This window comes from Tachysurus fulvidraco, chromosome 16, assembly GCF_022655615.1.
Source record: "Tachysurus fulvidraco isolate hzauxx_2018 chromosome 16, HZAU_PFXX_2.0, whole genome shotgun sequence".
Classification (NCBI taxonomy): domain Eukaryota; kingdom Metazoa; phylum Chordata; class Actinopteri; order Siluriformes; family Bagridae; genus Tachysurus; species Tachysurus fulvidraco.
The window spans coordinates 21,131,350-21,156,634 of NC_062533.1; the positions used below are offsets into that span (position 1 = coordinate 21,131,350).

Below are 25,285 nucleotides of genomic sequence, written 5' to 3' on the forward strand. Positions count from 1 at the left end.
CTGTAGTTACCTGTATTTGGTAATGATGTGCGGATCGATACTAAAGTATCGATATTTACGATCCCGACGTCTCCTGCTCTAGTATTGATTTTCATATAAAAAGATTGATATTTAAACTCAGTAATTTGGAGTGAGTGTTTGTTATCATAAGTAACTTGCTGTCACCTGAAAAGTCTAATTGTATCCAGTTAGGGGAAGGAACTACTTCTCCTTCCACCGGTGTGTGGCTCTGTGACGGAGCCGGCCGCTGCAGCCCTTTATTTTCCCACTACAAAGACTGCAGACTGAAGAGTGACTATGTCTGAGCACAAAAGGAGTCATGTCTGGCTGTATTTTAGCTGTAAAGGCAGCAGTGATGCTGTGTGTGATGTGTGTGGAAAGACAGTGAAATATAGTGGTAACACTACAAACCTCGCTAAACATCTAAGGATAAGTCATAAGAGCGAATATGATGATATAATGAAACGGCGGTCTGAGGAGTAGGTCCAGTGCGAGAGGAATGTGTTAGGGCAAGACAGACTTCAGTCAGTGAATCTTTTGGCAGTAGCGGCAGACGTTATCCAGGTTAAAGAGAGATAGCGTGATAGTTGCGTTATCACTGACTGTGGAAAAGTTATTCACGTCTGTTAAAGATTTAGTTTTTTAATGTTCAAGAGTTCCCCGGAATCCCAGCATTCTTACAACAAGCTAACAGAAAGCAGTTTGTTCAAATAGAAAATACTAGTGAAACATGAAGTAAGCTATCCTAATGAAATAAATGCAACGAGTAGCTTTCCAGTGGATATAGAATATTTTGTTTCAAAACAAATGTTTATGTTTATTGTAAAAATGTTTATTATGTTTATTGTAAAATAAATGAGGTACTGATTTTCAAGGGTGCCTGATTTACATTTGTTGTTAAGAACAGCAAAAAGTAGATATGGAATATTTTGTGACAAGGTTGAGTCAAATTTCTTTATTTGTGTGTAATTTTCAACCTGTTTTACAAGTCTGAGATTTTCTTTATAATTAAATAATATGAGAGTAGTTTATTGTCTTGTCATTATGCAGCTATAATTTGGAATTGGTAAGCCTACAGCCTACTTTTTTACTTTACTTTAAACTAGTTGTCATATCATATTACACATAAAATACATAAAAAGTATTGGTATCGGTATCAGCAATACCAGCCTGGGTATTACTTGGTATCGGATCTAATGGGACTTAAGTGGTATTGCACATCACTAGTATTTAGCTGTAGTTAGCTGTAGTTACCTGTATTTAGCTGTAGTTACCTGTATTTAGCTGTAGTTACTTAGTTAGCTGTAGTTACCTGTATTTAGCTGTAGTTACTTATGTTAGCTGTAGTTACCTGTAGTTACCTGTAGTTACTCATGGTGAAGCTCATTTGCTAATCAGAATCGCTGAAATGTTCACAGGGTCTCAATCATTCTACAGCCAAATAAAATGTAGAAAGAAATGATGGAAGAGGAACGAAGGAATAACACAGACCTCAGTTTGAGAACCACTGGCCCTAGACTACATGTCCTGAGCAGGTGTTGTCAGTGTCCCGGGGCCCCCTGGAACCATCTCAGGGCCCCCAGTTTGAGAACCACTGGCCCTAGACTACTTGTCCTGAGCAGGTGTTATCAGTGACCCGGTGCCCCCTGGCACCATCTCATGGCCCCCAGTTTGAGAACCACTGGCCCTAGACTACATTTTGTCAGTGACCCGGGGCCCCCTGGCACCATCTCAGGGCCCCCAGTTTGAGAACCACTGGCCCTAGACTACATGTCCTGAGCAGGTGTTGTCAGTGACCAGGCTGTAAAACTGTTGACTAAGTTACAGACACTGATGACAAACTCCTGCTGATGATCCGGGAAACGTCTCTAACAGCAGTCACAATGTCATTGTTTGTGTCACACATGAAGAAGACAGGTCTCACTATTTGAAGAATTAAACTGGATTCCTCTCATTAATTAGACCTTGTGAATTTCTTTCATCCATTTATTTGTTATAGCATTAAGTTCTGAAGGTGAAAACCCTTTAAAGACATGAACATACAAACAGTGTAAAGTACCAGCAAGCCCAATAAAATGCATAAAGTAGCAGGTTTAACATGACTTAATATAACTTTTACACAGAACATTCAGTACATTAAGTTAATGAACCATTTAAACCATGAATATTTCACCAGACTTACTATATTGCACATACTGTAGGAGTTGCTAAATCTTTCACATCTGTATAGCTTCTTTTACGGGACTCTAACTACATGCTTTTAACCATATTAATCAATTATTGCTATTTTAATAATTAAACAATCTATATTTAATTATATAGTCAGCTCACTTAAGTCTTTTATATACTTATATCAGATGAATTTTAAGCAATATATTTTTTATAGTATTTAAGGTATTTAAACTATCCAAATCATGAATTACCAAATTAAACCAGACAAACTTACATCAAATTCAAGTAAATCAAATTTAGGTAAACAATTAACAAACCCTAATTGTTAAACAAAATATGAACATATACAAAAACATATTAACCCACTACACAAACACCACATGAATTGAAGATACGCTACTCAAACCAAAAGTGTGACCTACAGCGCATCATTTAATGCTACATTCATTCAGTGCTGCTCTTTGCCGTGGCATCAATTCCCAGTGCAAAAATAATAGCAACAATGCGCTGCCTTATCCGGCCCAGGCAGGTACAACAGAGTGTGGATTCGTTTCACCTGGTACTAATAAGGGAAGGCGGGGTGACGGGCGGTTTGCCGCAACATGTATAGTATATTATATAGAGCAGAGACCAAGGTGTAAGACATGGTAAATAATCGTTAAACAGATGCTGGCTCCTCTAATAGAGATGATATGAAATATTTACATGTTTGTTCAGTGAAGACCTCATATAGTGTGTGATATTGTGTGTGTAAGACTTCTCTCAACTGTCAGAATCCACTGTGTGAGATCAGATCACATCAGATCACATCAGACCAGGCCTCATGGTCATACTGTAAGAATAAGATGGATAAACAGACACAAACAGACAGAAAGTTGGGTTTCGATTGATCTGATTTTAGAAAGTGAAGGCAAATTAAATTAAAAGTAAATTAATTAAATAATCTTTTATTATCACACTCTCTCTCTCTCATTGTTTAACTGTTAATACCTCACATCATTAATTGTTAGCGTACAATATAGTCGATAACAGGTAAAATTAGTAAACACAAAGCCTCTAAAATCTACAGAATAAGTAACTTACTGTAGTTTCTCCAGTTTATATTGTGTATCATTCAGTATCTCAGAGAGCAGCTTCACTCCTGAGTCTCCTGTTTTATTATCATTCAGATCCAGTTCCCTGAGCTGTGATGAGGAGTTTGATTTCAGAGCTGAAGCCAGAGCAACACAACCGTCATCTGTAATTCCACACTCCCACATCCTATAGAGGGAAAAAACACAAAGCTCTAAAGGAAATATATCGGAGGGTAGACACTGATTCTCTGGATGTTTTGTTTTATTGTCACTGCTGCTGTTTATTAGACTGCCGTTCTCTCTCTCTCTCTCTCTCTCTCTCTCTCTCTCTCTCTCTCTCTCTCTCTCTCTGTCTCGGTCTGTTTGCCTTTCTCTCTCATTCTCTCTCTCTCTCTCTCTCTCTCTCTCAGACACATAAACCTAAGTCAGGTATCATAAAAAACAAAATACAAATTACTTACAAACATAACATGCATGTAGACATATTACACAGAACTACAGAGACTAAGTACGGTAAAAAGCAGTCACACAGAAGTTAAAAGATGAACAGACATCCAATAAGAAAATGATTTGCATATGATTTACAAACATTACATAAGATGGACACCCTTATGCTTGAACATGTCCAATAACAGAACACAAGGTCGGGGGGGCCGTTCCTCCCAATCACGCCCCTCCAGGTGTCACTGTCACTGCTCACGTGGGCAGTGACAGTGACACCTGGAGGGCTGTTCCTCCCAATCACGCCCCTCAAGGTGTCACTGTCTCTGCCCACGTGAGCGTTGAAGTCCCCCAGTAGAATGATGGAGTCCCCGGTCGGAGAACTTTCCAGCACCCCTTCCAGACACGCCAAGAAAGTCGGGTACTCTACACTGCCATTTGGCCCGTAAGCACAAATAACCGTGAGAGACCTATCCCCGACCCGAAGGCGCAGGGAAACAACCCTCTCGTTCACCGGGTTGAACTCCAACACATGGTTGCTGAGCTGGGGGGCTATGAACAAGCCCACACCAGCCCGCCGCCTCTCACCATGGGCAACTCCAGAGTAGTAGAGAGTCCAGCCTCTCTCAAGGAGTTGGATTCCAGAGCCCAAGCTGTGTGTGGAGGTGAGCCCAACTATGTCTAGTCGGCATCTCTCAACCTCCAGCACCAGCCCAGGCTCCTTCCCCCCTAGCGATGTGACATTCCATGTCCCTAGCGCCAGATTTCGTGTCTGCGAATTGGGTCGCCGAGGCCCCCGCCTTTGACTGCCACCCAATCCACATTGCACTGGCCCCTTACGGTTTCTCCTGCAGGTGGTGGGCCCACAGGAGATCAGTCCCACGTCGCTCTTTTGGGCTGAGCCGGCCGGGCCCCGTGGGGCAAGAACCGGCCACCAGGCGCGTGCATGCGAGCCCCAACCCCGGGCCTTGCTCCAGGGCGGGGCCCCGGTTGTGCCTTACCATCCGACATCACGGACCTTGAAGCACATGGCACCAGGATACCCTAGGTCGGAGGTCGATGATCGACTTTGTGGTTGTTTCATCTGACCTCCAGCCATATGTCTTGGACACTCGGGTAAAGAGAGGGGTGGAGCTGTCAACTGATCACCACCTGGTGGTGAGTTGGATCCGATGGCGGGGAGGAAGTTGGACAGACTTGGCAGACCCAAATGTACCGTGAGGGTCTGCTGGGAACGTTTGACAGAGTCTCCAGTCATAGAGATCTTCAACTTCCACCTCCGGCAGAGCTTCAACCAGATCCCGAGGGAGGTTGGAGACACTGAGTCTGAGTGGACCATGTTCTCCACCTCCATTGTCGACGCGGCCGCTTGGAGCTGTGGCCGTAAGGTATCCGGTGTCTGTCGTGGTGGCAATCCCCGAACCCAGTGGTGGACCCCGGAAGTAAGGGATGCCGTCAAGCTGAAGAAGGAGTCCTATCGAGCCTGGTTGGCTCGGGGGTACTGAAGGACCAAGCGAGCTTCGGAGGCAAAAACTCAGGTCTGGGAGGAGTTCGGTGAGGCCATGAAGAAGGACTATCGGTTGGCCTCGAAGAATTACTGGCAAACCGTCCGGTGCCTCAGGAGTGGGAAGCAGTGCCCTGCCCACACTGTTTACAGTGGGAGTGGGAATCTGCTGACTTTGACTGGGGACATCCTCGGATGGTGGAAGGAATACTTCGAGGTTCTCCCCAACCCCACCGACATGTCTTCCACTGAGGAAGCAGAGGGCGGGGGCTCACAGGATTTCGTCTCTTCTTTTTTCAGATGATGTTGTCCTGCTGGCTTCTTCAAATCAGGACCTTCAGCGTGCACTGAGATGGTTTGCAGCCGAGTGTGAAGCGGCGGGGATGAGAATCAGCACCTCCAAGTCCGAGGCCATGGTACTCAGTCGGAAAAGGGTGGCTTGCCCCCTTCAGGTTGGTGGAGAGCTCCTGCCTCAAATGGAGGAGTTTAAGTATCTTGGGGTCTCGTTCACGAGTGAGGGAAGGATGGAGCAGGAGATCGACAGGCAGATTGTTGTATCTTCTGCAGTGATGCGGTCGATATACCGATCTGTTGTGGTGAAGAAAGAGCTGAGCCATAAGGCGAAGCTCTCTATTTACCAGTCGATCTACGTTCCTACCCTTACCTATGGTCATGAGCTTTGGGTCATGACCGAAAGGACGAGATCCCGGATACAGGCGGCCGAAATGAGTTTCATCCGCAGGGTGGCTGGGCGCTCCCTTAGAGATAGAGGAGCTCGGTCACTCGGGAGGAGCTCAGAGTAGAGCCGCTGCTCCTCCAAATCGAGAGGAGTCAGCTGAGGTGGCTCGGTCATCTGTTTCGGATGCCTCCTGGACGCCTCCCTGGGGAGGTGTTCCGGGCATGTCCAACCGGGAGGAGGCCCCGGGGAAGACCTATTACACGCTGGAGGGACTATGTCTCTCGGCTGGCCTGGGAACGCCTCGGTATTCCCCCGGAAGAGCTGGAGGAAGTCTGGGCATCCCTGCTTGGACTGCTGCCGCCGTGACCTGGCCCCGGATAAGAGGTAGAAGGATGGATGGATGGACATTACATAAGAGAATGATTTACATACATCGTTGGTTTGATTTCAGCCATTGTTTAAGGTTTTTTTTTTAAAGGTTAAGTAATTGTCACAATTCCTAACTTGAGCTGGTAATGTATTCCATGACTGTGTGCCACTGATAGACACCACCATTTGGATAAATTTAGCTCCGCGCCATTGTACATTACAGTCTCCTTTGCTTAATGCTCTAGTGTGTACTTGGTGATGGGCCAAGCCCTTTCAAAACTTTAAAAATGAGACAGAACAGAAATCCAAAAATGTCTGATAACTGTCAAGATCTAGAATATTATATTTACTTAGAATATTACAGTGATGAAAATGTATAGGCTTCCTGTCAAGAATTTTCAATGTTTCTTGAAGAGAGACTTGAGGGGTTTTAAGATGCTCTCAGTTGTATGAGACCAAGTTGTATAACAGTAAGTTCATTCATTCATTTTCTACCGCTTATCCGAACTTCTCGGGTCATGGGGAGCCTGTGCCTATCTCAGGTGTCATCGGGCATCAAGGCAGGATACACTCTGGACGGAGTGCCAACCCATCACAGGGCACACACACACTCTCATTCACTCACACACAATTGACAATTTTCCAGAGATGCCAATCAACCTACCATGCATGCCTTTGGACCGGGGGAGGAAACCGGAGTACCCGGAGGAAACCCCCGAGGCACGGGGAGAACATGCAAACTCCACACACACAAGGCGGAGGCGGGAATCGAACCCCCAACCCTGGAGGTGTGAGGCGAACATGCTAACCACTAAGCCACCATGCCCCCATAACACTAAGATATGTGAGTAAATATCATTGCATACATATAAGCCTTTGCTGACTCAACAGTAAGTAAAGGCCCTATATGTTGGAAATTTTATGTTAAATTTTATAATATTTGATTTTTTTAACATGTTGTTTAAATGTCAGATGTGAATCAAAGACCACACCAAGATACTTAAATTGTTCTACCACATCTAGTCTCTCTCCACTGACTAAGAGAGATGGCTCTGGCCCCTCTGCTGGCTGCCGTGAGAAGAACATGCAGACAGATTTTGTAGTATTCAGATGTAAACATGAGTTTCTGAGCCAAAGGGACACTGGTACCATGGCCCCAGAAAGTATTGCAGCAGCTTCTTGTTTTGTTTTTGTGTGATTATACAATACTGTATCGTCAGCGTATAATTGCATTTTGATATTTGAACAGGCATTTGGTAAGTTATTTACATAGAGACTGAATAAAATCGGCCCCAGTATTGAGCCTTGAGGGACTCCAGCAGAACAAGTAAGATAAGATGACTGTGAATTTCCTATTTGTACAGCTTGTTAAGGAGCGGTTAAGGAGTTGGTTTGAGGAAGTGCTATGCTGTGCCACTTCCCAGTGGCTTGTTGGTGGAGAGGTCTCAGACACCGTGAGCATGAGGAGCAATGAGCAAAATCATTATCCAATAAGATCCATTAAGTTATTCAATAAGATATGATAAATATCTTTCTGATTCTGATTCTGAATAGTTTAGAGTTAACTGATAATTTTCTGAACTATTTGGTAAAGTAAAATTAAATTAAACGTTACTTTGTGTAGAGCCAAAAATTGTTGCTATTTTTTAACTGCTTTAGTCCTGGAGAGCAATTGATTTCTTTTAGTGTTGTCAAGCATTAGCAGATGGCTTTCACGGGTTAACGGCAAGTGGCTAAATGTTCATTAACGACATGAAGGGAGACGGGTTTGTTTTAAAGAGCTGATTAAATTTCAGGATCATGGAGTCTTAACATCACAGACATCTGTCAGAATTAGAACATTTTAAACACAAAAGCTTGGCCTTCAATCTCAGAGGATGATTAGATGCTATTTAACTATCCTTTAAAAAAAAGAAATTCTTGCTTCTATTCAGTTTATTCTTCATAGGAAAGCTTTGGGGCTCAATGGCTTTCCACTAGAATTTTATAAAAATTTCTCCTGAACATTCCGCTATTTTTATGTCAGTACTTGGAAATCTTTTAAATGACACTCCAGAGTGCTGCAACACTGCCTCTTTCAGTCTGATTCTTAAATAGGAAAAGAATACATCAAACTGTGTGTCATTGTCAGAACAACCCCTGCCACTCCCCCGAGGTGGGCGTTCTCCACAGTACTTCCTGGTTCTTTGCTGGTATTTAAACAATGTTCACTAAATGCACCACGCAGAGTATCGTCACTCTGTGCAAACCAAGCCTTTGTTTTGCCTTGTGCTCATTGTGTGTTTTCTGTTTATGACCATTACTATCGATTATTGTATTATTCTCTATTTAGCTTGCCCTCGTCTGTACTTTTGCCTTGCTGACTGTTTGCCTGTGTTTATTGACCTTCCTGTCTCTCTTTTCCCATCTACGATTCTGTTTTCTTGGTGCAACGGGCTAAAGTTTGATCACAATTTTAAGGTCATTATGCAAGTTGATTTGGCATTGCTCAGACAACATACACTCTTTACTGAATATAATACATAATCTGACTGTAGATGATGACCCAGCTGCTCTAATATCCCTTGATGGATGGTTGAATGAGGTTTTCTGTTTTAAATGGTGGAGAAGTTTTATTTGGGCCCTAAATTTACTCACCTATTTAGACTTCTTTACTCTTACTCCATTTCCTGTAGCCAGGGTTGCCCCTTATCACGACTCCTGTATAGCCTGCCACTTGCAATCAAGATGGCACCACTGTGTTTAGCCTGCCACTTGCTCCTCTTCTTTTTCATGTTTTTGCTACTGTCTTGTCGTTTACTGTGTATGATCGTACCACGTTGATGGAACTGCGTTGTACAACTAATCACCTCTTAAAAACCCAGTCCTTTAAACCACCACCGCCACCGTTGACATTAATTCCTCCTTTCCTGAGACGCCCTTTCTGTCTGCTACCAGACGCAGTCGGAGAGGCGGGTTAGATGTCAGGCTGAGGACTCACCTGGATTCTCCGTCTCCGAAGTGTCAAGATCAACCAGAATTTGGCAATGCTAGATTGTGGAAATGCTACCGATGGCTTTGGCCGGTTGGCTCCAACACTGGTGTTCCATTTCCTTGTCCCCGCCGCGTTGAAACATCCAACCGGGGTTGTGTCCAAGGAAACCTCAGTCGTGTGACATCGTTGCCTGTCACTTTGTCACTTTGTAACACCAGATCACTCAATAGCAAAACATTTGATGTCATCTCCTCTCACAATTTGGATCTGTTAATCCTCACCAAAACCTGGCTTCCTCCAGGTGACGTCAGTGCCTTTTCGGAAATCCTCCCCTCTGGTTACCTTTACCTTAACATGCCGTGGCAAACGGGTAGGGTGGGGGGATAGCCACCATACATAGACAGTCCCTGAAAGTGCCGCCAGTTGTCCACTAGAGGGTATTCCAGCTTCGAGTTACAAGTATTTGTGCTTATACTACCCTGTCCGATTTTATGTGCAGTAATCTACCGGCCACCCAAATTAAACAAGGATTTTTTAATTGAGTTCTCAGAGTTTCTGACAGAGTTTTTAGCAAAGTTTGACAATCTTCTAATCTGTGGTGACTTTAACATTGATGCTTGCTGCCCCTCTGATAAACCTGCTATTGAATTTAAGGCTGCTATTGAATTTAAGACTTTTAGACTCATTAGATCTGGCTCAATCCATTTCCTGTCCCACCCATAGGTCACACTCTTGACTTTATTATCTCTCGTGGGGTGATTGTGTCAACTTGTGAGGTCATGGATTTTCCCATCTCTCATACGGTTTGACATTTGTGCTGTTTCACCTGCACCAACATCTACTGCCCCTCATCGCCGTTGCATTATTACCTCATCTACAGTCGATGATTTTTTGTCCCCCCATTGTTGTCATGTCTACTTGTGCAGCGCAATGCATGCTAGAGAACTTTGATGCAGTTACTCTGGTAGACCTGCCCTCTAGATGCTGTTCCTTCCAGGATTTTGAAGGAGGCTGTTGACATCATAGGTCCCATCCCTGTGATTGTAAATAATCGTTCTGCATTTGACACTCTCCATAATTGCCTTCAGGATATCATACAGTGGCTTTCCTAGAGCTTCCTTCATCTGAATGACTGAGTACATCGTGTTTGGCCCAGATTCACCCAGCAGTTCTCTTATTTATGGTCCTCTAACACCTCAGTTTGCACCTACCATGCGTAACCTGGGTGTTATCTTTGACAAGAGTATGCACTTCGATATACAGATCAGTGCAGTAGTGAAGGCGAGCTTTTACCAGCTAAGACTACTCAGCAAGGTCAAATCATTCTTGTCCCAAGCTGACCTTTAAAAAGCTATACATGCCTTCGTCAGCTTGAGGATTGACTACTGTAATGCTCTCTACACTGGACTTAATCAATCACATCTCAATCGGCTCCAAATGGTACAAAACGCACATCTTCTCTCCAACACCTCCAAACGCTCACACATCATCCCTGACCTCCACTCACTTCACTGGCTTCCAGTGCGGTTTAGAATGGAATATAAGGTCTGCTGTTTGTGTTCACGGCCATCAATAGTCTGGCTCCGGCCTACCTCGCCGAATTAATAAAGGTCTACCAACCAGCTAGATCTCTTCGCTCAATTGGACATACCTCTCTGGTCACTCCCAAGTATAAATATAAAAAGTTTGGAGGCCGGTCATTTGCCTTTTATTGCCTTTTATAAATTACACCTTTTAAGGGCTTAAATAGACCCGTAAAACGTCCTCGTCATTTAACCCTTTAAGAAATTTAATTAAATGACATTGATTCAATTGACATTGAATTCTATACAGGAGCAAAAAACTTTATATTCATACATAGGACATATCTCACCCAGGAAACTGTGGTAGCTCAAGAGTAAAATAACATTTATGTATATGTTCTTAGACTATAAGAAAATTCAACCATTTCAGCGGTTCTGAGGTGTATAAAATTGTACAGAAAATGCTGGCTCCAAACTTCTCAAGGCTCAAATTCAGCTCATGCAGACCTTGGCAAGGTTCTCCTGATCAGGAGATAATCAGGCATTGTAATGTAGCCAATGACCGACAATGTTTTCATGTCTTCAATCTCTGCGTTTGAATCATGTTTGTAAAAACTCAATGTAATGAATGATCAGAGATATTCATCTCTTGTGAACTAAATTGTGACACTTTTCCTCTTGAATGTGCCTACCAGCATGCAATATTTTCAAAACATCCACAACATTCGTCTTCTCAGATACCACCTGTCAAGTTGTGGTTGGCACAAGTGGCTAAACCCTTGCCTTTGGAAAAACCTGGTGTGGGCATCTTTATGGAAATTATTTGAACAAATCAAGACCTTAGTCTAGGATCTGTGGGTTCCCCCTCCTTCTCTTTTTCCTTGGAAGGCCTTGTTCTTGTTTGCCTTTCCCTTCATCTTACAGAGTGTGCCGATACATCGCTGAGTATGATATTTATTTAGTGACTTGGGTCTGCTCTTGATTGTTATTGAGAAATCAATAAAAAAATAAATTTCAAAAATTTAAATTGATCTTACTCCAGTTTCTCCAGTGTACAGTGTGGACTCTTCAGTCCATCAGAGAGCAGCTTCACTCCTGAATCCTGCAGTTTATTGCGACTCAGGTCCAGTTCTGTCAGTCTGGAGGAGTTTGAGCTGAGAACTGAGGACAGAAACCTACAGCTTTCCTCTGTCAGATTACACCCACGCAGACTGGAAGAGAAATGATTATATATAAAGAATATGAGTATTACTTAGCAATGGAGGAAAATGTTACTGTGTGTGTGTGTGTGTGTGTGTGTGTGTGTGTGTGTGTGTGTGTGTGTGTGTGTGTGTGTGTGTGTGTGTGATATGTCTTACTCCACTTTCTCCAGTGTACAGTGTGGATTCTTCAGTCCATCAGAAAGCAGCTTCACTCCTGAATCCTGCAGTTTATTGTCACTCAGGTTCAATTTTCGCAGTCTGTAGGTGAGTACTGAGGACAGAACTCTACAGCTTTCCTCTGTCAGGTTACAATCACGAAGACTGGATAACAGTGAGAGAGTAATATCTTGTAAGAAACTGTTTCTTTCACAATGAAGCCTTCTAAATACCACAGATTTTATATCTTGTTTATCTTACTAAAGATCTTACTTTAAAATAACTGTTGAACTGTTAGATTTTTTGTTAGCTCAGTGGCTAAGCTGTTTGGACTAAACTTCTGCTGAGAAGGTAATGTAAATATGTAAATACACTGTTTCTGCAATCTTGTCTTTATCTCCCCATTGTATTAGAAGTTTTTTTTGTCTATTTATATCAAATATTTCCTTGGATTCATGTACAAAATTGAATTCTTGTTTATCTACATTGTTGTTGTTTTCCTTCCTCATTCAGCTGATTCCTATTCGGGGTTGCTAAAGCAGATCATCTGGTCTGCATATTTAATTTGGCACAGGTTTTACACCAGCAGCCATTCCTGATAACCCTCCTGATACAACCTCTCACACTGTCCTGCAGATGATATACAGCTCTGTTATAAATACTGTCATCCAAAACAAAACTGAACTCAAAACTCCAATAGTTCATCACCATGCTGAACTAGATCCTGAACTTTCTGTAAGATCGTCCTCAGACAGTGAGACTGGGCCTCCATCTGTCCTCCACAACTCTGAGGACTAGCACACGACAGGGATGCATACTAAGCCCCGTCCTCTACTCTCTTTATATAATTCACATTCTCTCTAACGTGTTCTTGCATTCATACCTAACCCCATCATAATGTTTGCAGATGACACAACAGTGATTGAATTGCTCTTTGACAGAAGAATGATGAATCAGTTCAGCAGAGGTGCAGAACCTGATGAGCTGGTACTCAGAGTACAACCGGTCCCTCAACACCACCCAGACCAATCTTGGGAATCAAGGGAATTGTTGTGGAGTGAAGTGTGTACATTTCACGAGTCTCTTTTTTTATCATATCAACACAAGCCAGTTAATTTAGTCAACCCACTGGCTCCACCTTCTTCATCCTCCATGACTGCAGAAGACTTTGCTTCTTTTTTCCAGGAGAAGATTGAGGAAATCTGCAGGTCCTTCACTTCAGCCCTGACTGCACCTACATCTCACAGTATGGATTCCCCTACATCTTCGTTGTCGCGTTGTAGCAGCAGAAGAGATTTTACAACTCATCCAGTCTGGCAATCCTACCACCTGCCCATTGGATCCACTCCCTTCCACTATGCTCCAGACCATCTCACAAGACCTTCTGCCCTTCATTACCACTATCATCAGTAGATCCATAGCATCTTGTCAGGTACCACTTGCAAGAGAACAAGAGATATCCCCATCCTAAAGAAACCTGCTCTGGATCCATCAGACATCAGTAACTACAGACCGGTATCACTTCTCTCGTTTCTTTCAAAAATTCTTGAACACATTGTCTATAATCAACTGTCTGTCTATCTCTCACAGAACAACCTCCAAGACCCCAACAGTCTGGCTTTAAAGCAGCTCACTCTACAGAGACAGCCCTTTTGGATGTCTCTGAGAAACTACATGCTACCAGATCAGCCAAACCTGTATGTTGCTAGGTCATCCGTCCACATCCTCCTTGACCTTTCAGCAGCGTTTGATACGGTCAACCACAAGACTCTCTCTGGAGATGTAAATTTCTTTAACAAAAAGATATGTTTTTAAAACTGGAAAGAGAACAGTATAATCTGATGATCTTACTCCAGTTTCTCCAGTGTACAATGTGGACTCTCCAGTCCAGCAGAAAGCAGCTTCACCCCTGAATCCTGCAGGTTATTCTCACTCAGGTTTAGTTCTCTCAGTGTGTAGAAGTTTGAGATAAGAGCTGAGGACAGAACACTAAAGCTACGCACTGTTAGATTACACCGACGGAGTCTGAAACAGAAAACAAATAGAGTTCAATATTATTAAAATTAATAATGCAGTAAAATGTTATGTCTTTATTGTTAATAATAGCTAGTTATTAACTTTTATATAAAAAAAAATGTTCACAGTTAAACAGCCTCAGATGACAATAAAAGATCTTAACAGAACAATATGTACTGTAGTCATTTCTCCCAAAAAGTAAACCAACGTGTAAAACCATTTAGGAAAAAAAATTCACCCTATAATTCAGTATTGCATGTATTTAGCAGTTAGAACCACTTTTAGCAACAATAATGTGTTTCCTGTAGACATTGTTAAGTCTCTTACATTGCTTTGTAAATTTTGTCCACTTTTATTGTTTTTGTTGTTGCTTTTTTCTTTGTTTAAATGAATACTTTTACAATATAATTTTCATTGTTTTAATAATTTGAAGGCTGAGGAAAACCCATCTACCTGAGGAAAACCCTGACCATGTTTATCTTTTCTTTTTTTTTAATGAAGCTGGTGATGCCCACACAACTGTTACCTTTTGCAATTTCTGTATAAACTTTTTTAAAAATTAAAATTACTCACTCCACTTTTCTGTAGGCTTTGACCACTGGCAGCAGTCTCAGAAGACATTCATCTGATGGATCATATTTCCTCAAATCAAACACATCCAGCTCCTGTTCTGAGTTCAGTAACACAAACACCAGAGCTGACCACTGATCAGGAGAGAGTCTGGTGTCACTGAGGCATCTGTTACCTCCACTGTTCACATAAGTCTGTACTTCCTGCACTAGAGAGTGATCATTCAGTTCATTCAGACAGTGGAACAGATTGATGGATTTCTCTGGAGATGGATTCTCCCTGATCTTCTCCTTGATGTACTTGATTATTTCCTGTTCGTTCTGAGAGCTACTTCCTGTCTGTGGCATTAAGCCTTTTAAGGGAGTCTGATTGGACTCCAATGAGAGACCCAGAAGGAAGCGGAGGAACAGGTCCAGGTGTCCATTCTTACTCTGTATGGCCTTGTCCACTGCAGACTTCAGGAGATCAGACATGTTTGGATTTCTGAAGTAACTGAAGAAGCCAGTGCTTTGCAACACATTTGTCTTCTTCAGAATGAAAGACATTAATGTGTATAAAGCAGCCAGAAACTCCTGAACACTCAGATGTATGAAGCTGAACACCTTCCCCAGGTGAAGCCCAAACTCCTCTCTGAAGATCTGAGTACACACTCCTGAGTACACTGACACTTCTCTGACATCAATGCCACACTCTCTCAGGTCTTCCTCATAGAAGATCAGGTTTCCTTTCTCCATCTGGTGGAAAGCCAGTTTTCCCAGTGCCATGATACTCTCTGTGGTCTGCTGAGGATCAGGGTCACATTTCTGATGGTACTTTTGATCCTTGTGTTTGATCTGAAAGATCAGGAAGTGTGTGAACATTTGAGTAAGAGTCTTGGGGATCTCTCCACCCTCTGCTTCACCCAACATTCTCTCTAGAACAGTGGCTGAGATCCAGCAGAAGACTGGGATGTGGCACATGATGTAGAGGCTTCTTGAAGACTTCAGGTGTGTGATGATTTTATTGGCCAGGCTCTGATCACTGATCCTCTTCCTGAAGTACTCCTCTTTCTGAGGATCACTGAACCCTCGTATCTCTGTTACCAGGTCTACACACTTAGGAGGGATCTGATTGGCTGCTCCTGGTCTTGTGGTTATCCAGAGGAGAGCAGAGGGAAGCAGATTCCCCTTGATGAGGTTTGTCAGCAGCACATCCACTGAGGCTGACTCTGTCACATCACACACTCTCTCATTCTTCTGGAAATTTAGAGGAAGTCGACACTCATCCAGACTATCAAAGATGAACAAGACTTTATAAGCAGTGGAGTCTATTAAGTATAATTCTTTAATTTCTGGGAAAAAGTGATGAAGAAGTTTCATCAGACTGAGATTTTTCTGCTTCATCAGATTCAGCTCTCTAAAGGGAAGTGGGAACATGAAGGTGACGTCCTGATTTACTTCTCCTTCAGCCCAGTCCAGAATGAACTTCTGCACAGAGACTGTTTTTCCAATTCCAGCAACTCCTTTAGTCAGCACAGTTCTGATGGACTTGTCTTTAAAGATCTCATTACATTTGATGGGTTTCTCCTGTGTTGCTGGTCTCCTGGATGCTGCCTCAATCTGTCTCACCTCATGTTCATTATTGATGTCTCCACTCCAACCCTCTGTGATGTAGAGCTCAGTGTAGATCTCATTCAGAAGTGCTGAGCTTCCAGGCTGTGAGATTCCTTCATTAATTCTTTTAGATTTTTCTCCCAGTTTGGATTTGAGTTGTTTCTGATACTCAGAGTTCTTATCTATCTCTGACAAAAAGACAATAAATATTTATTATTTATTACAATATTCTGTACTGTTTAAATGCACAATTGTACATTTTCTATTGGAGTTCTATCATTTTTTTCAGGTCACTGATTTGGTTCTTGTTTATAAAAGTGATCCATTTTTATTACATTTACCATCAGACTGCTCATACAATATGATGACTCTCTTGCTCACAGATCAGCTTCATACATGAAAGTGATGTAAAACAATAAAATGACAAAGTTCTTCCTCTGATTTTAAACTAATTAAATAATTGTGTAATAAGAGCTCTTACTGTTGTGCAGTGTGTTAGCGAGATCTGTGTGGTTCATGTTCTTCAGGACATGCAGTGTGATCTTCAGCGCTCCGTCTCTCACACTGTGCAGATCCTCCTCATCCTCCACCTCCCTCTCAGTGCATGCTGGGTAATCCAGACTCAGGAGCTTCCTAAACCTCTTCAGCTCATTCTTCATCAGAGTGATGACTTTTTGTTCCAGCTCCTGGTCAGAATTACAGAGAAACAGAATATAAGCTTAAATAGTGAGAAATGATTCAGTTTCTTATGGTAGAAACTATTCACTATTCATTACACCACATCAAGCTGTACAGTTAGGTCCATATATATTTGGACACTAACACAGGTTTTGTTATTTTAGCTTGTAGCCTTGCTACATTATTAAGGCCCACAAAAACAATACATTATGCACATACTTGCTTTTTGGCTGTTAAAAAGAGGCCCAGTTTTGTTAATGCATATATATCATTTTATTTGTGTTTCAGGCCTTAATTTAAGTTCATTGTTTGTTTTGAGCTGGTTTTGAGTTTGTATGCCTTATATCAACATCCTTTATTTATGTTGTTAATTTTGGGGGACTTTTAGGTTGAAACCCTATCATGGGTAATTGAAGGGACTTTTATTTTGAAGGAGTACACCGGAGAGGAAGGAAGGCCTAGAGAATAAAGTAGGCAATGTTTGGAAGTTGTGCATGCTGGTGCTTCCCTACAAGTTCTCTCCAGGAAAAGGTCTCCAGTTGAAACGAGGGTGGAGTTTCATGGCTGCTAAGTTTCAAGAGACAATTGGATTACTTTTTTGTTCTTCTCTTCAACCTTGGGATTTATCTATTTTTTCGGATTATTCATTGTTTCTGCAGGGACTGAGCGAGGCCTAACTAAGGACCAACTAAAGACAAGCAGCTAAGTGGTGAACAGGTGGTGTTTGTATCTGCTGTCTTAATATATACATTTGTATTCTATCTAGTTGTGTGGAATTTTTGTCCTGTCCTTTTCTGGCCGCTTTCTATTTAAACACAGTATTTGAGTGCCGAATGTTAGTGTAACTGTAGGTCCAAGAACTCACTGAGACCGATTTGTTACAAGCTGTTTATCAAAACATATTCAAAATACAGTTATATAATTAAAATGTGCTTAAAGTACAGACACTCTTCAGTAATATGAGAGTATTGACATCAAAATTGGAAGATAAATTTAGGAATTACAGCTCCCTAATTTGTATGTAATGTGTATCTTTTACAAGGAACCAAAGGTAATTGGACAATAGCCTCAAAAGCTATTTCATGAGCTGCATGGGCTTTTCCCTCCTTAAACCATAGATAAAAAAAAGGAATTGATTTCAATTTGGAAACTTCGGTCAAAAGAACTCTCAATGGAATTGAAACAGACTATCATTAGGATAAAAAAAAAAAAAAAAAACAGAAGAAATCCATCAGAGAGATATCAGAAATGTTAGAAGTGGCCAAACAAAAAAGAAAAGAGCGCATTGGTGAGCTGAGGAACATAAAAAGGCCTGAACATCCACAAAGACAACAGTGGTGGATGATAGCAAGATCCTGTCCATGGTGAAGAAAAACCCCTTCATAACATCCACTGAAGTGAAGAACACTGCAAGAAGTAGGTGTATCAATGTCTAAGGGTTTTTTTACACCCCTTTTGGTCACTTCCTGCATTTTCTGTGATCAGATAGCTACCTGATGGTAAAAAGACCAGGTTTAAATGCCCTCCGAAATGTTTTGGAGACGGATATAAATCCGATGGTACAAACCCCTTCAGGAGGTGGTCTGGGACGCGTTTCAGATGAAACTGGACAGGTGTAAATGAATGTGGTTGTTCGAGCCACATACGTCAGAGCTATACTCCTCTCAAACGGAACTACGTCACTCACAGGTGACTCACGAGTCGTGCATCGCGCCAGAAACAAATATGTTTTCTCACCAGCGCTCCTCCAATCTTTCACCCAGGCGTCTCGTTGGGTCTTAAAACGCACTGCTGCTGCCAGCGAAAATGCAACAAACAGTAAAGGCTGTTTTTTGTAGCAACCGCATACACAAGTGTATTCCATTTCAATTACCCCGGAAATTAGGTCAAATACATTAGCATTTTGGGCAGGAGTAGAAAGATCGGATCGATATCCGATTCGCCGAGACGCATTTATATGGCCTAATGTAAATGGAACAGTTTTAACAAATCAGATGGCTATCAGATCAGAGACAACACATGAAGTGACCGGGTGTAAAAAGGTGCAAACCATTATTCAGCCTCAAAAATAGAAAATACAGACTGGACTTTGCCAAAAAAAAAAACACATAAAGAATCTGGTCCAGTACTGGAGCAATATTTTTTGGACAGATGAAACTAGGTTCCAAAGCACACCACATACTCTGTAAAACATGTTGGAGGCAATGTGATGGTGTCATGATGCGGGGCAAGGAAGTGGACCCAAACACAGGATAGCCAAAATAAGCAGGGTTTAATAACAAAGGAACACGAAACAACACACAGACTAGAGACAGGACAAAGACAACAGTAGATTCCGTGCTGCCATCAGCAACACGGCACACTTAAATACAAAAGACAATCATATACAATTAGGAACGGGTGTAGAAACGGGGAGGAACAGATGAGGGCAGGGCAGACACGTGATGAGGAACATAAACAAACAAGTTCACGTGGCCAAAGTCCGGGCTGAGTCAGGACAGATGGCATGGGCATGCATGGCTTCCAATGGCACTGGGTCACTAGTGTTTGTTGGTGACAGAAGACAGGAGCAGCCGAATGAATTCTAAAGTGTATAGAGGTATATTTTCTCCTCAGATTCACAAAATTGTTGCTACCAGAGGTGGGAAGTAACGGAGTAAAAATACTTCGTTACTGTACTTAAGAACATTTTTCTGGTATCAGTACTTTACTCCACTTTTTATTTTTCAGACAACTTTTGACTTTTATTCCTTACATTTTTACACAAATATCTGTACTTTTTACTTCTTACATTTCCCAAACGGACTCGTTACTTTTAGTATTCTTCCTTCTCATTGGACGCTGTTTCCAGCCTATCATCCTATCATTGTGTGGCTTTTTCCCCATGTGACTGGTGTACTGTATTATTTACTGGCTATCAGACATAGACTAAGGATAGCGGAGCTAACAATGAGCAGCGCCTACAAAAGGAATGGCTACTGTTCATTCAGAGGGAGTCACCGATGTTAAAGTAACTAACAACGAGGACATTCCTGAACACACATGGCCATATATGAGGGAGATGTTTGTAATAATCGGCGTCAAAAAGGATTCCTGGCGAATGCGTTGTGAATTGTGTCACCCAGGGGGGGTTCTAGCCCTTTATTAGGGGGCTTCAGCCCCCTGTCTGTAATCTCAGCCACCCTAAAACTATAAGGATCATTTTTACTTTCATAAATAAACAATAAAAATGACGTTAAAATGCAGGACGTGTCGTCGATGGGAAAGAAAATTATTTATCAGTTTGATCCAAGAGCGATTTTATTTACTTTGCTTTTACACGCGTGTGTTGTAGTGTTTCACACGTGCGTCTTCAGCTGTCTGCTGTATTAGAACGGAGAAGCACAGGTACGCGCAGCGTGCACGCGCAGTCAGAGCTGGAGGCGTTTATCTATAACGTTAATCGGCGGAAAGACGCAAAGACGGCAACCAAAAGCAGTGAAATGTCACTATTCTTACTCTATCTTTTGATTTAAATACCAGCAGTTCAGCACAGTGCTCTAACTAAACAATTGGGCACTCACACTAAAACTACAAATTCCTGGAACTATATTGACATTTGGAATATTCAACGACTTGGGGAATTTGTCATAGCGGTCTACCAGTCTGCTATTGCTGGCAGTTTACAATCCTAAATCAGGACAACACAGCTGCCCACACTCAAACAGAAGAGAAAATGCCTTCTTTTGGATCTCAATCCACCTGCTGCTCAAACTGCCACAGACTTCTACAAAAGATTGCAGTTCTCGAAACAAAGTTACTTGTGATGCTGCCGACCCTGCCAGAACATACAGCAGAGCTTCATCGTGGTCCCTCTCAACATAAAGCTGGTGAGTCCTGTGAACCTAATGCTTCTAAACAGGTCAGAGTGAGCTCAGAGAAACTTAAAGTAATTGAGGACACAAACCGATGACATAAACAGGGTGCGAGACCCAAAGGTGCTGCATTAGCATCATCTACCCCTGATATGGGTCCAGCTCGAGTAGCTAATATTGGTATTCCACCACCCCCTCTGCGGCTTGAAAATAGATATGAAGCAATAGTGGGTTTGGGTGAAGAATCCCCAAATGTAAATGGACACAGATCACATCAGACAGTAGCTAACGGAGCAAACAGATGCTCAATATCAATTGGCGCTCCACTCAGACAGAAGCCAAGCCAGGCACACTGATAGTAGGTGACTCTATTATCAGAAACATTGGAAGCAAGGCTACTCGTACATACTGTTTTCCTCGGGCAACGGTTTCTGATGTTAACAAGGAACTTTGCAACATTCTGATGAAACATAAGTCTCTCAGTCGGACTGTCATACATGTGGGAAAGAATGATATTTGGAAAGAGCAGTCTGAGCTCCTCAAGAGGGATTTCAATGAACTTTTTGAAACACTTGCAAGACTGAAAGTTCAATCATTCATCAGTGGACCTCTCCCAGCCAGAGGAACAAATATGTTTTCTCGGCTACTGAGTTTAAATTCATGGCTGCAAAAAAACCTGCACCATGAGAGGACTGAATTACATTAAAATTTAATATCTTCTGGAGTCAAAGGCAACTTTTTAACAGAGATGGTATCCACCCAAACAAACTAGGTGCTAGTTTGCTTAAAGACAATATCTTTTTCTTCCTTCATCATTCATCAGCTGAGTGTGCCAGTCCACTCAGGATTTCACACCAACACTTGGATGGACATTCAGTCGACAAGGATAAAACTCCGCAGCCACAACAACTATTGTTCACAGACACAGCTCAGGCTGAGAACTGCCCACAGAACTCACTACAGCTGGATGGTGAATCAACACCCAAGGACGTTTCTGTGGATAACAACCAGGAAATACAAGATAGCACTCCCGAACCTCCAGGAACACCAGAATCACAGCTGATGTCATCACACTCTCACTCCTTCTCTTCAACATCGCCACTTCTGTGCTTTTCAGAGAAAATGGAGAAACTGGTATCTGCTGGAACTAAGCTTTCCCACTCTATTGCTGCGAGTCCCCAAATACCACCCAAGAAACGTCGGGATAGCACAATAGGGGACACACTCTTGATCTGCTCATTAGCAAAGGTCTAAACATTCCATCCACTGTTATCAAGGATGAAGCGCTATCTGACCATTTCTGTGTTTACTTTGATTTATTGATCTGTCCTGCCAATGATGCTAGATCTGTCTATGTCGAAAAAAGGTTCATAAATGAAGACACCAATGAGGTATTTATGAATGCTCTATAAGTGTTGCCAAACATATCAGCAGACTGTTGATGTTCTCCTTGAAAATTTTAACTTAAAAGTCGTTGTTATTTTTATCTAACTTTTTTCTGTGTTATTTTTCTGTCCTTTTTTGTCAGATGCTAAAACAGAGACTTAACATTCCTGATTTAACATTCAGCTGATTTGACCAGGAGGTGTTAAACGTTAATTTTCTAAGACACTAATATCTTAGCCCGAAATTAAGAAATAATTATAAGAACAAAAACTAAGACCTAAATAAAAATACCTATAATATAGTTTAATTATAGTCTATATTAAAATACTAAAGGGTAAATTTAATTAATTTATTTTATTAATTCATTCATTCATCAGTGAATGTTGTATCATGTGCAGTCTTGGTGAATCTTGTGTCCATCACAAAAACACTGAGCATAAGACTCTGCATGCAACACCAATCCATAGCAGGTACAACACACACACACACACACACACACACACACACACACACACACACACACACACACACACACACACACACACACACACACACAAACACACACACACGGGATAACTAGAAGCCCTGGTAATGTTTTCTTCGGTTAATGTAAAGTTAGGATTCAGACTGCTTGTGCCACATCCTTAATTTCCATCCTCTTAATTAGTAAAATGAAAGATCTCTCTGATCTTTTGGGATCTCAAGAAGTGCTCAGATCTAAGCCATAGCTTAGCCATGCTGCTTCAGCTGGACCAATACTGTGTCTGTCAAAATCAGTAATTACTGCTGCCGAGGAGGTGGAGTCAGAGCAAAGGGTCCACATTCAATCTTACACTTTAATTCCCAGGCAGTGTGAGTGGCATCTAGAGAGAGAGAGAGAGAGAGAGAGAGAGAGAGAGAGAGAGAGAGAGAGAGAAGTGCTGATGTCTCTCAGGCAAACTCACTGCCTTTTGTTTAAACTTAGAATGGAAAGGGCAGACGAGTAAGGAAGAAATCAGATTATCTTATTTCTTATTATTGTTTGATTTGTGGAGCGTCCACAACAAATCCACAACAAAATGAAATAAGATGTGACATAATATATGAATGTACAGTTTGAGCTGAACTGTAACGCTATGTAGTTACTCTCAAAAGCATGGGAATGACACAGATTTTCTTGTTTTTAACTCTTCCAATCCAACAATCTCCAATAACAGTACTTTCATCTTCAGGATCAGGGTCATAGTTGATCTGGAGATTATCACAGAAACACTGAGTGCAAGGTGGAAGACACGCTGGATGGGACACGTACTGTACATACACACATTATCATCAAAGGGCAAGCTTTTCAGGCATGGGGTAAAACTGGAGACCAATAAGAAACTGGGACATATGAAACTTAACACATACTGTAATCTCTATTTAGGTTTGATTGATTTGCTTAAGAGAGGAATCCTATCAGTCCCATCTAAATAATCCATCAGTACAACCAAGTAAATGGACCACAGTACTATCAGTAACCCAATTCATTCTTTGCATAATTAAACACTATATAGTATTGCTTATTATATCTCAGATGACCTTTTCAAATGAGACTCACATGATATATATCTTTTTTTTTTGGTAAGTGTTGGCCTTGTTCTGAGCTATATTAAACTCAGGATGCATGTTCTACCTTTTTGATGCAGATGAACTATATTCAGCAGGTTATTTTACTGTTGGTACTGTACATACAAGATTCCAGTAGTCGTTTCAAACAAAACCCTCAATTAGAAACATCCATGTTCAGCTATACATTCACTTATTGTGTTTTCTTTAACTTTGTTATTTATAGATTGGTTTTATGAATTTCTATGGTGTAAATTGTGTGGGCCGTAGTGTATTGTTTCGGCTGTAGAAAAGTATCAAGACGTTTGTTCAGTGTGATGTTAGAAAAAAAGGATTTTGCAGAGTGTTTATTTATAACTATGTATCATGGATAGTGCATTGGAAAGACAATATTTTAATATCACACAATATCTTGAAATTGTTTATACATAAAATGCTCTACACAGAGACGAGTTTAATAGTAACTAGAAGTTACTAAAATTTGTTTTCTTCTGCTTTATTATTATTTCTATTAAGTAATGACAAGTGGTGCATATACAGTTTGTTTAGCTTTGTGTTGTCCATTTTATTAAGGTTACATTATTCTACATACACAATTATATTATTTCTGCCAAAGTACACAGTATAAACCACATAAAGAAATAATGGTTTCTTGTCTTTGTAATTACACTTTAGTGAAACATTTTCCTGTGATTTTGGAACTGCCAAAACATATCATAAGAAATATGTATGCCTTTGCCACTAGGTGGAGGAGGCATTATGTTTTTGGGGTGTTTGTCTATCTGCTTATATGTCCATGTTGAAAGATCTGATAGATATCAAAAACCATTGGTTGTTTGTTTGTAGGATTTTGGAATTATCGACTTAATGAGCAGATGAATTGAGCCAATTTTGGAATTGATTCAAATATGGTTAAGGTCATAACAAACTGAGCTGCCTGAAAGAGTTTTCTTCAATAGCTTCCTTCCTGTTACACAACCATGTACAGGAACTCAAAATCTATGATTTTTATCATTCATCTGTCCATCCAAGGTTTCTCTATAGCTCTATTCTTCATATCTCAAGACTGATTGGTTGAATTTTTGCAGAATTTATATGGAATTCTAGTACCAGTCATACATGAAGGTTCAGTTAAGCACATTGGCCAATCTAAGTCTGTAATATTTAATGCTAATGTTATTTGGCATTGACTTTCTGCTCCAGTCATAACTTTCTACTGTTCCACAACATTTTCACAGTAAATACTGTATATCACTACTGTTAAGCTTATTATAATCATTAAGCAAATGCTAAATATCTGCAGATCAAATTTTCAGATATACTACAGGATTTGAGCCTGCACTCTAATGCCAACAGCTAAAAAACATAAATATTCACCCTGAATGCTAATTGGCCAGGAAGTAGAACCCTTTATACAGAACTTTGAAAGATGCTGATAGATTATTATTATTATTATTATTATTATTATTATTATTATTATTATTATTATTATTATTATTATTATTATTA

General features: G+C 41.2%; 2 protein-coding genes across 4 annotated transcripts in view; one reads left to right on the plus strand and one right to left on the minus strand.

The window, feature by feature from the left end:
* LOC113647993 (NACHT, LRR and PYD domains-containing protein 3-like) overlaps positions 1 to 25,285 on the plus strand; it is a 106,052-nt gene that overhangs the window by 17,091 nt on the left and 63,676 nt on the right. The window lies entirely within an intron of this gene.
* LOC113647555 (NACHT, LRR and PYD domains-containing protein 3-like) overlaps positions 1,973 to 25,285 on the minus strand; it is a 291,375-nt gene continuing 268,062 nt past the window's right edge. The window contains exons 11-15 of the mRNA XM_047801719.1: positions 13,945 to 14,118; positions 12,094 to 12,258; positions 11,773 to 11,946; positions 3,256 to 3,432; positions 1,973 to 3,004 (exon numbers count right to left, since the gene is read on the minus strand). Of these exons, the coding sequence (XP_047657675.1) occupies positions 2,977 to 3,004; positions 3,256 to 3,432; positions 11,773 to 11,946; positions 12,094 to 12,258; positions 13,945 to 14,118 (718 nt within the window). The 3' untranslated portion in view covers positions 1,973 to 2,976. The remainder of the gene's footprint in view (positions 3,005 to 3,255; positions 3,433 to 11,772; positions 11,947 to 12,093; positions 12,259 to 13,944; positions 14,119 to 25,285) is intronic.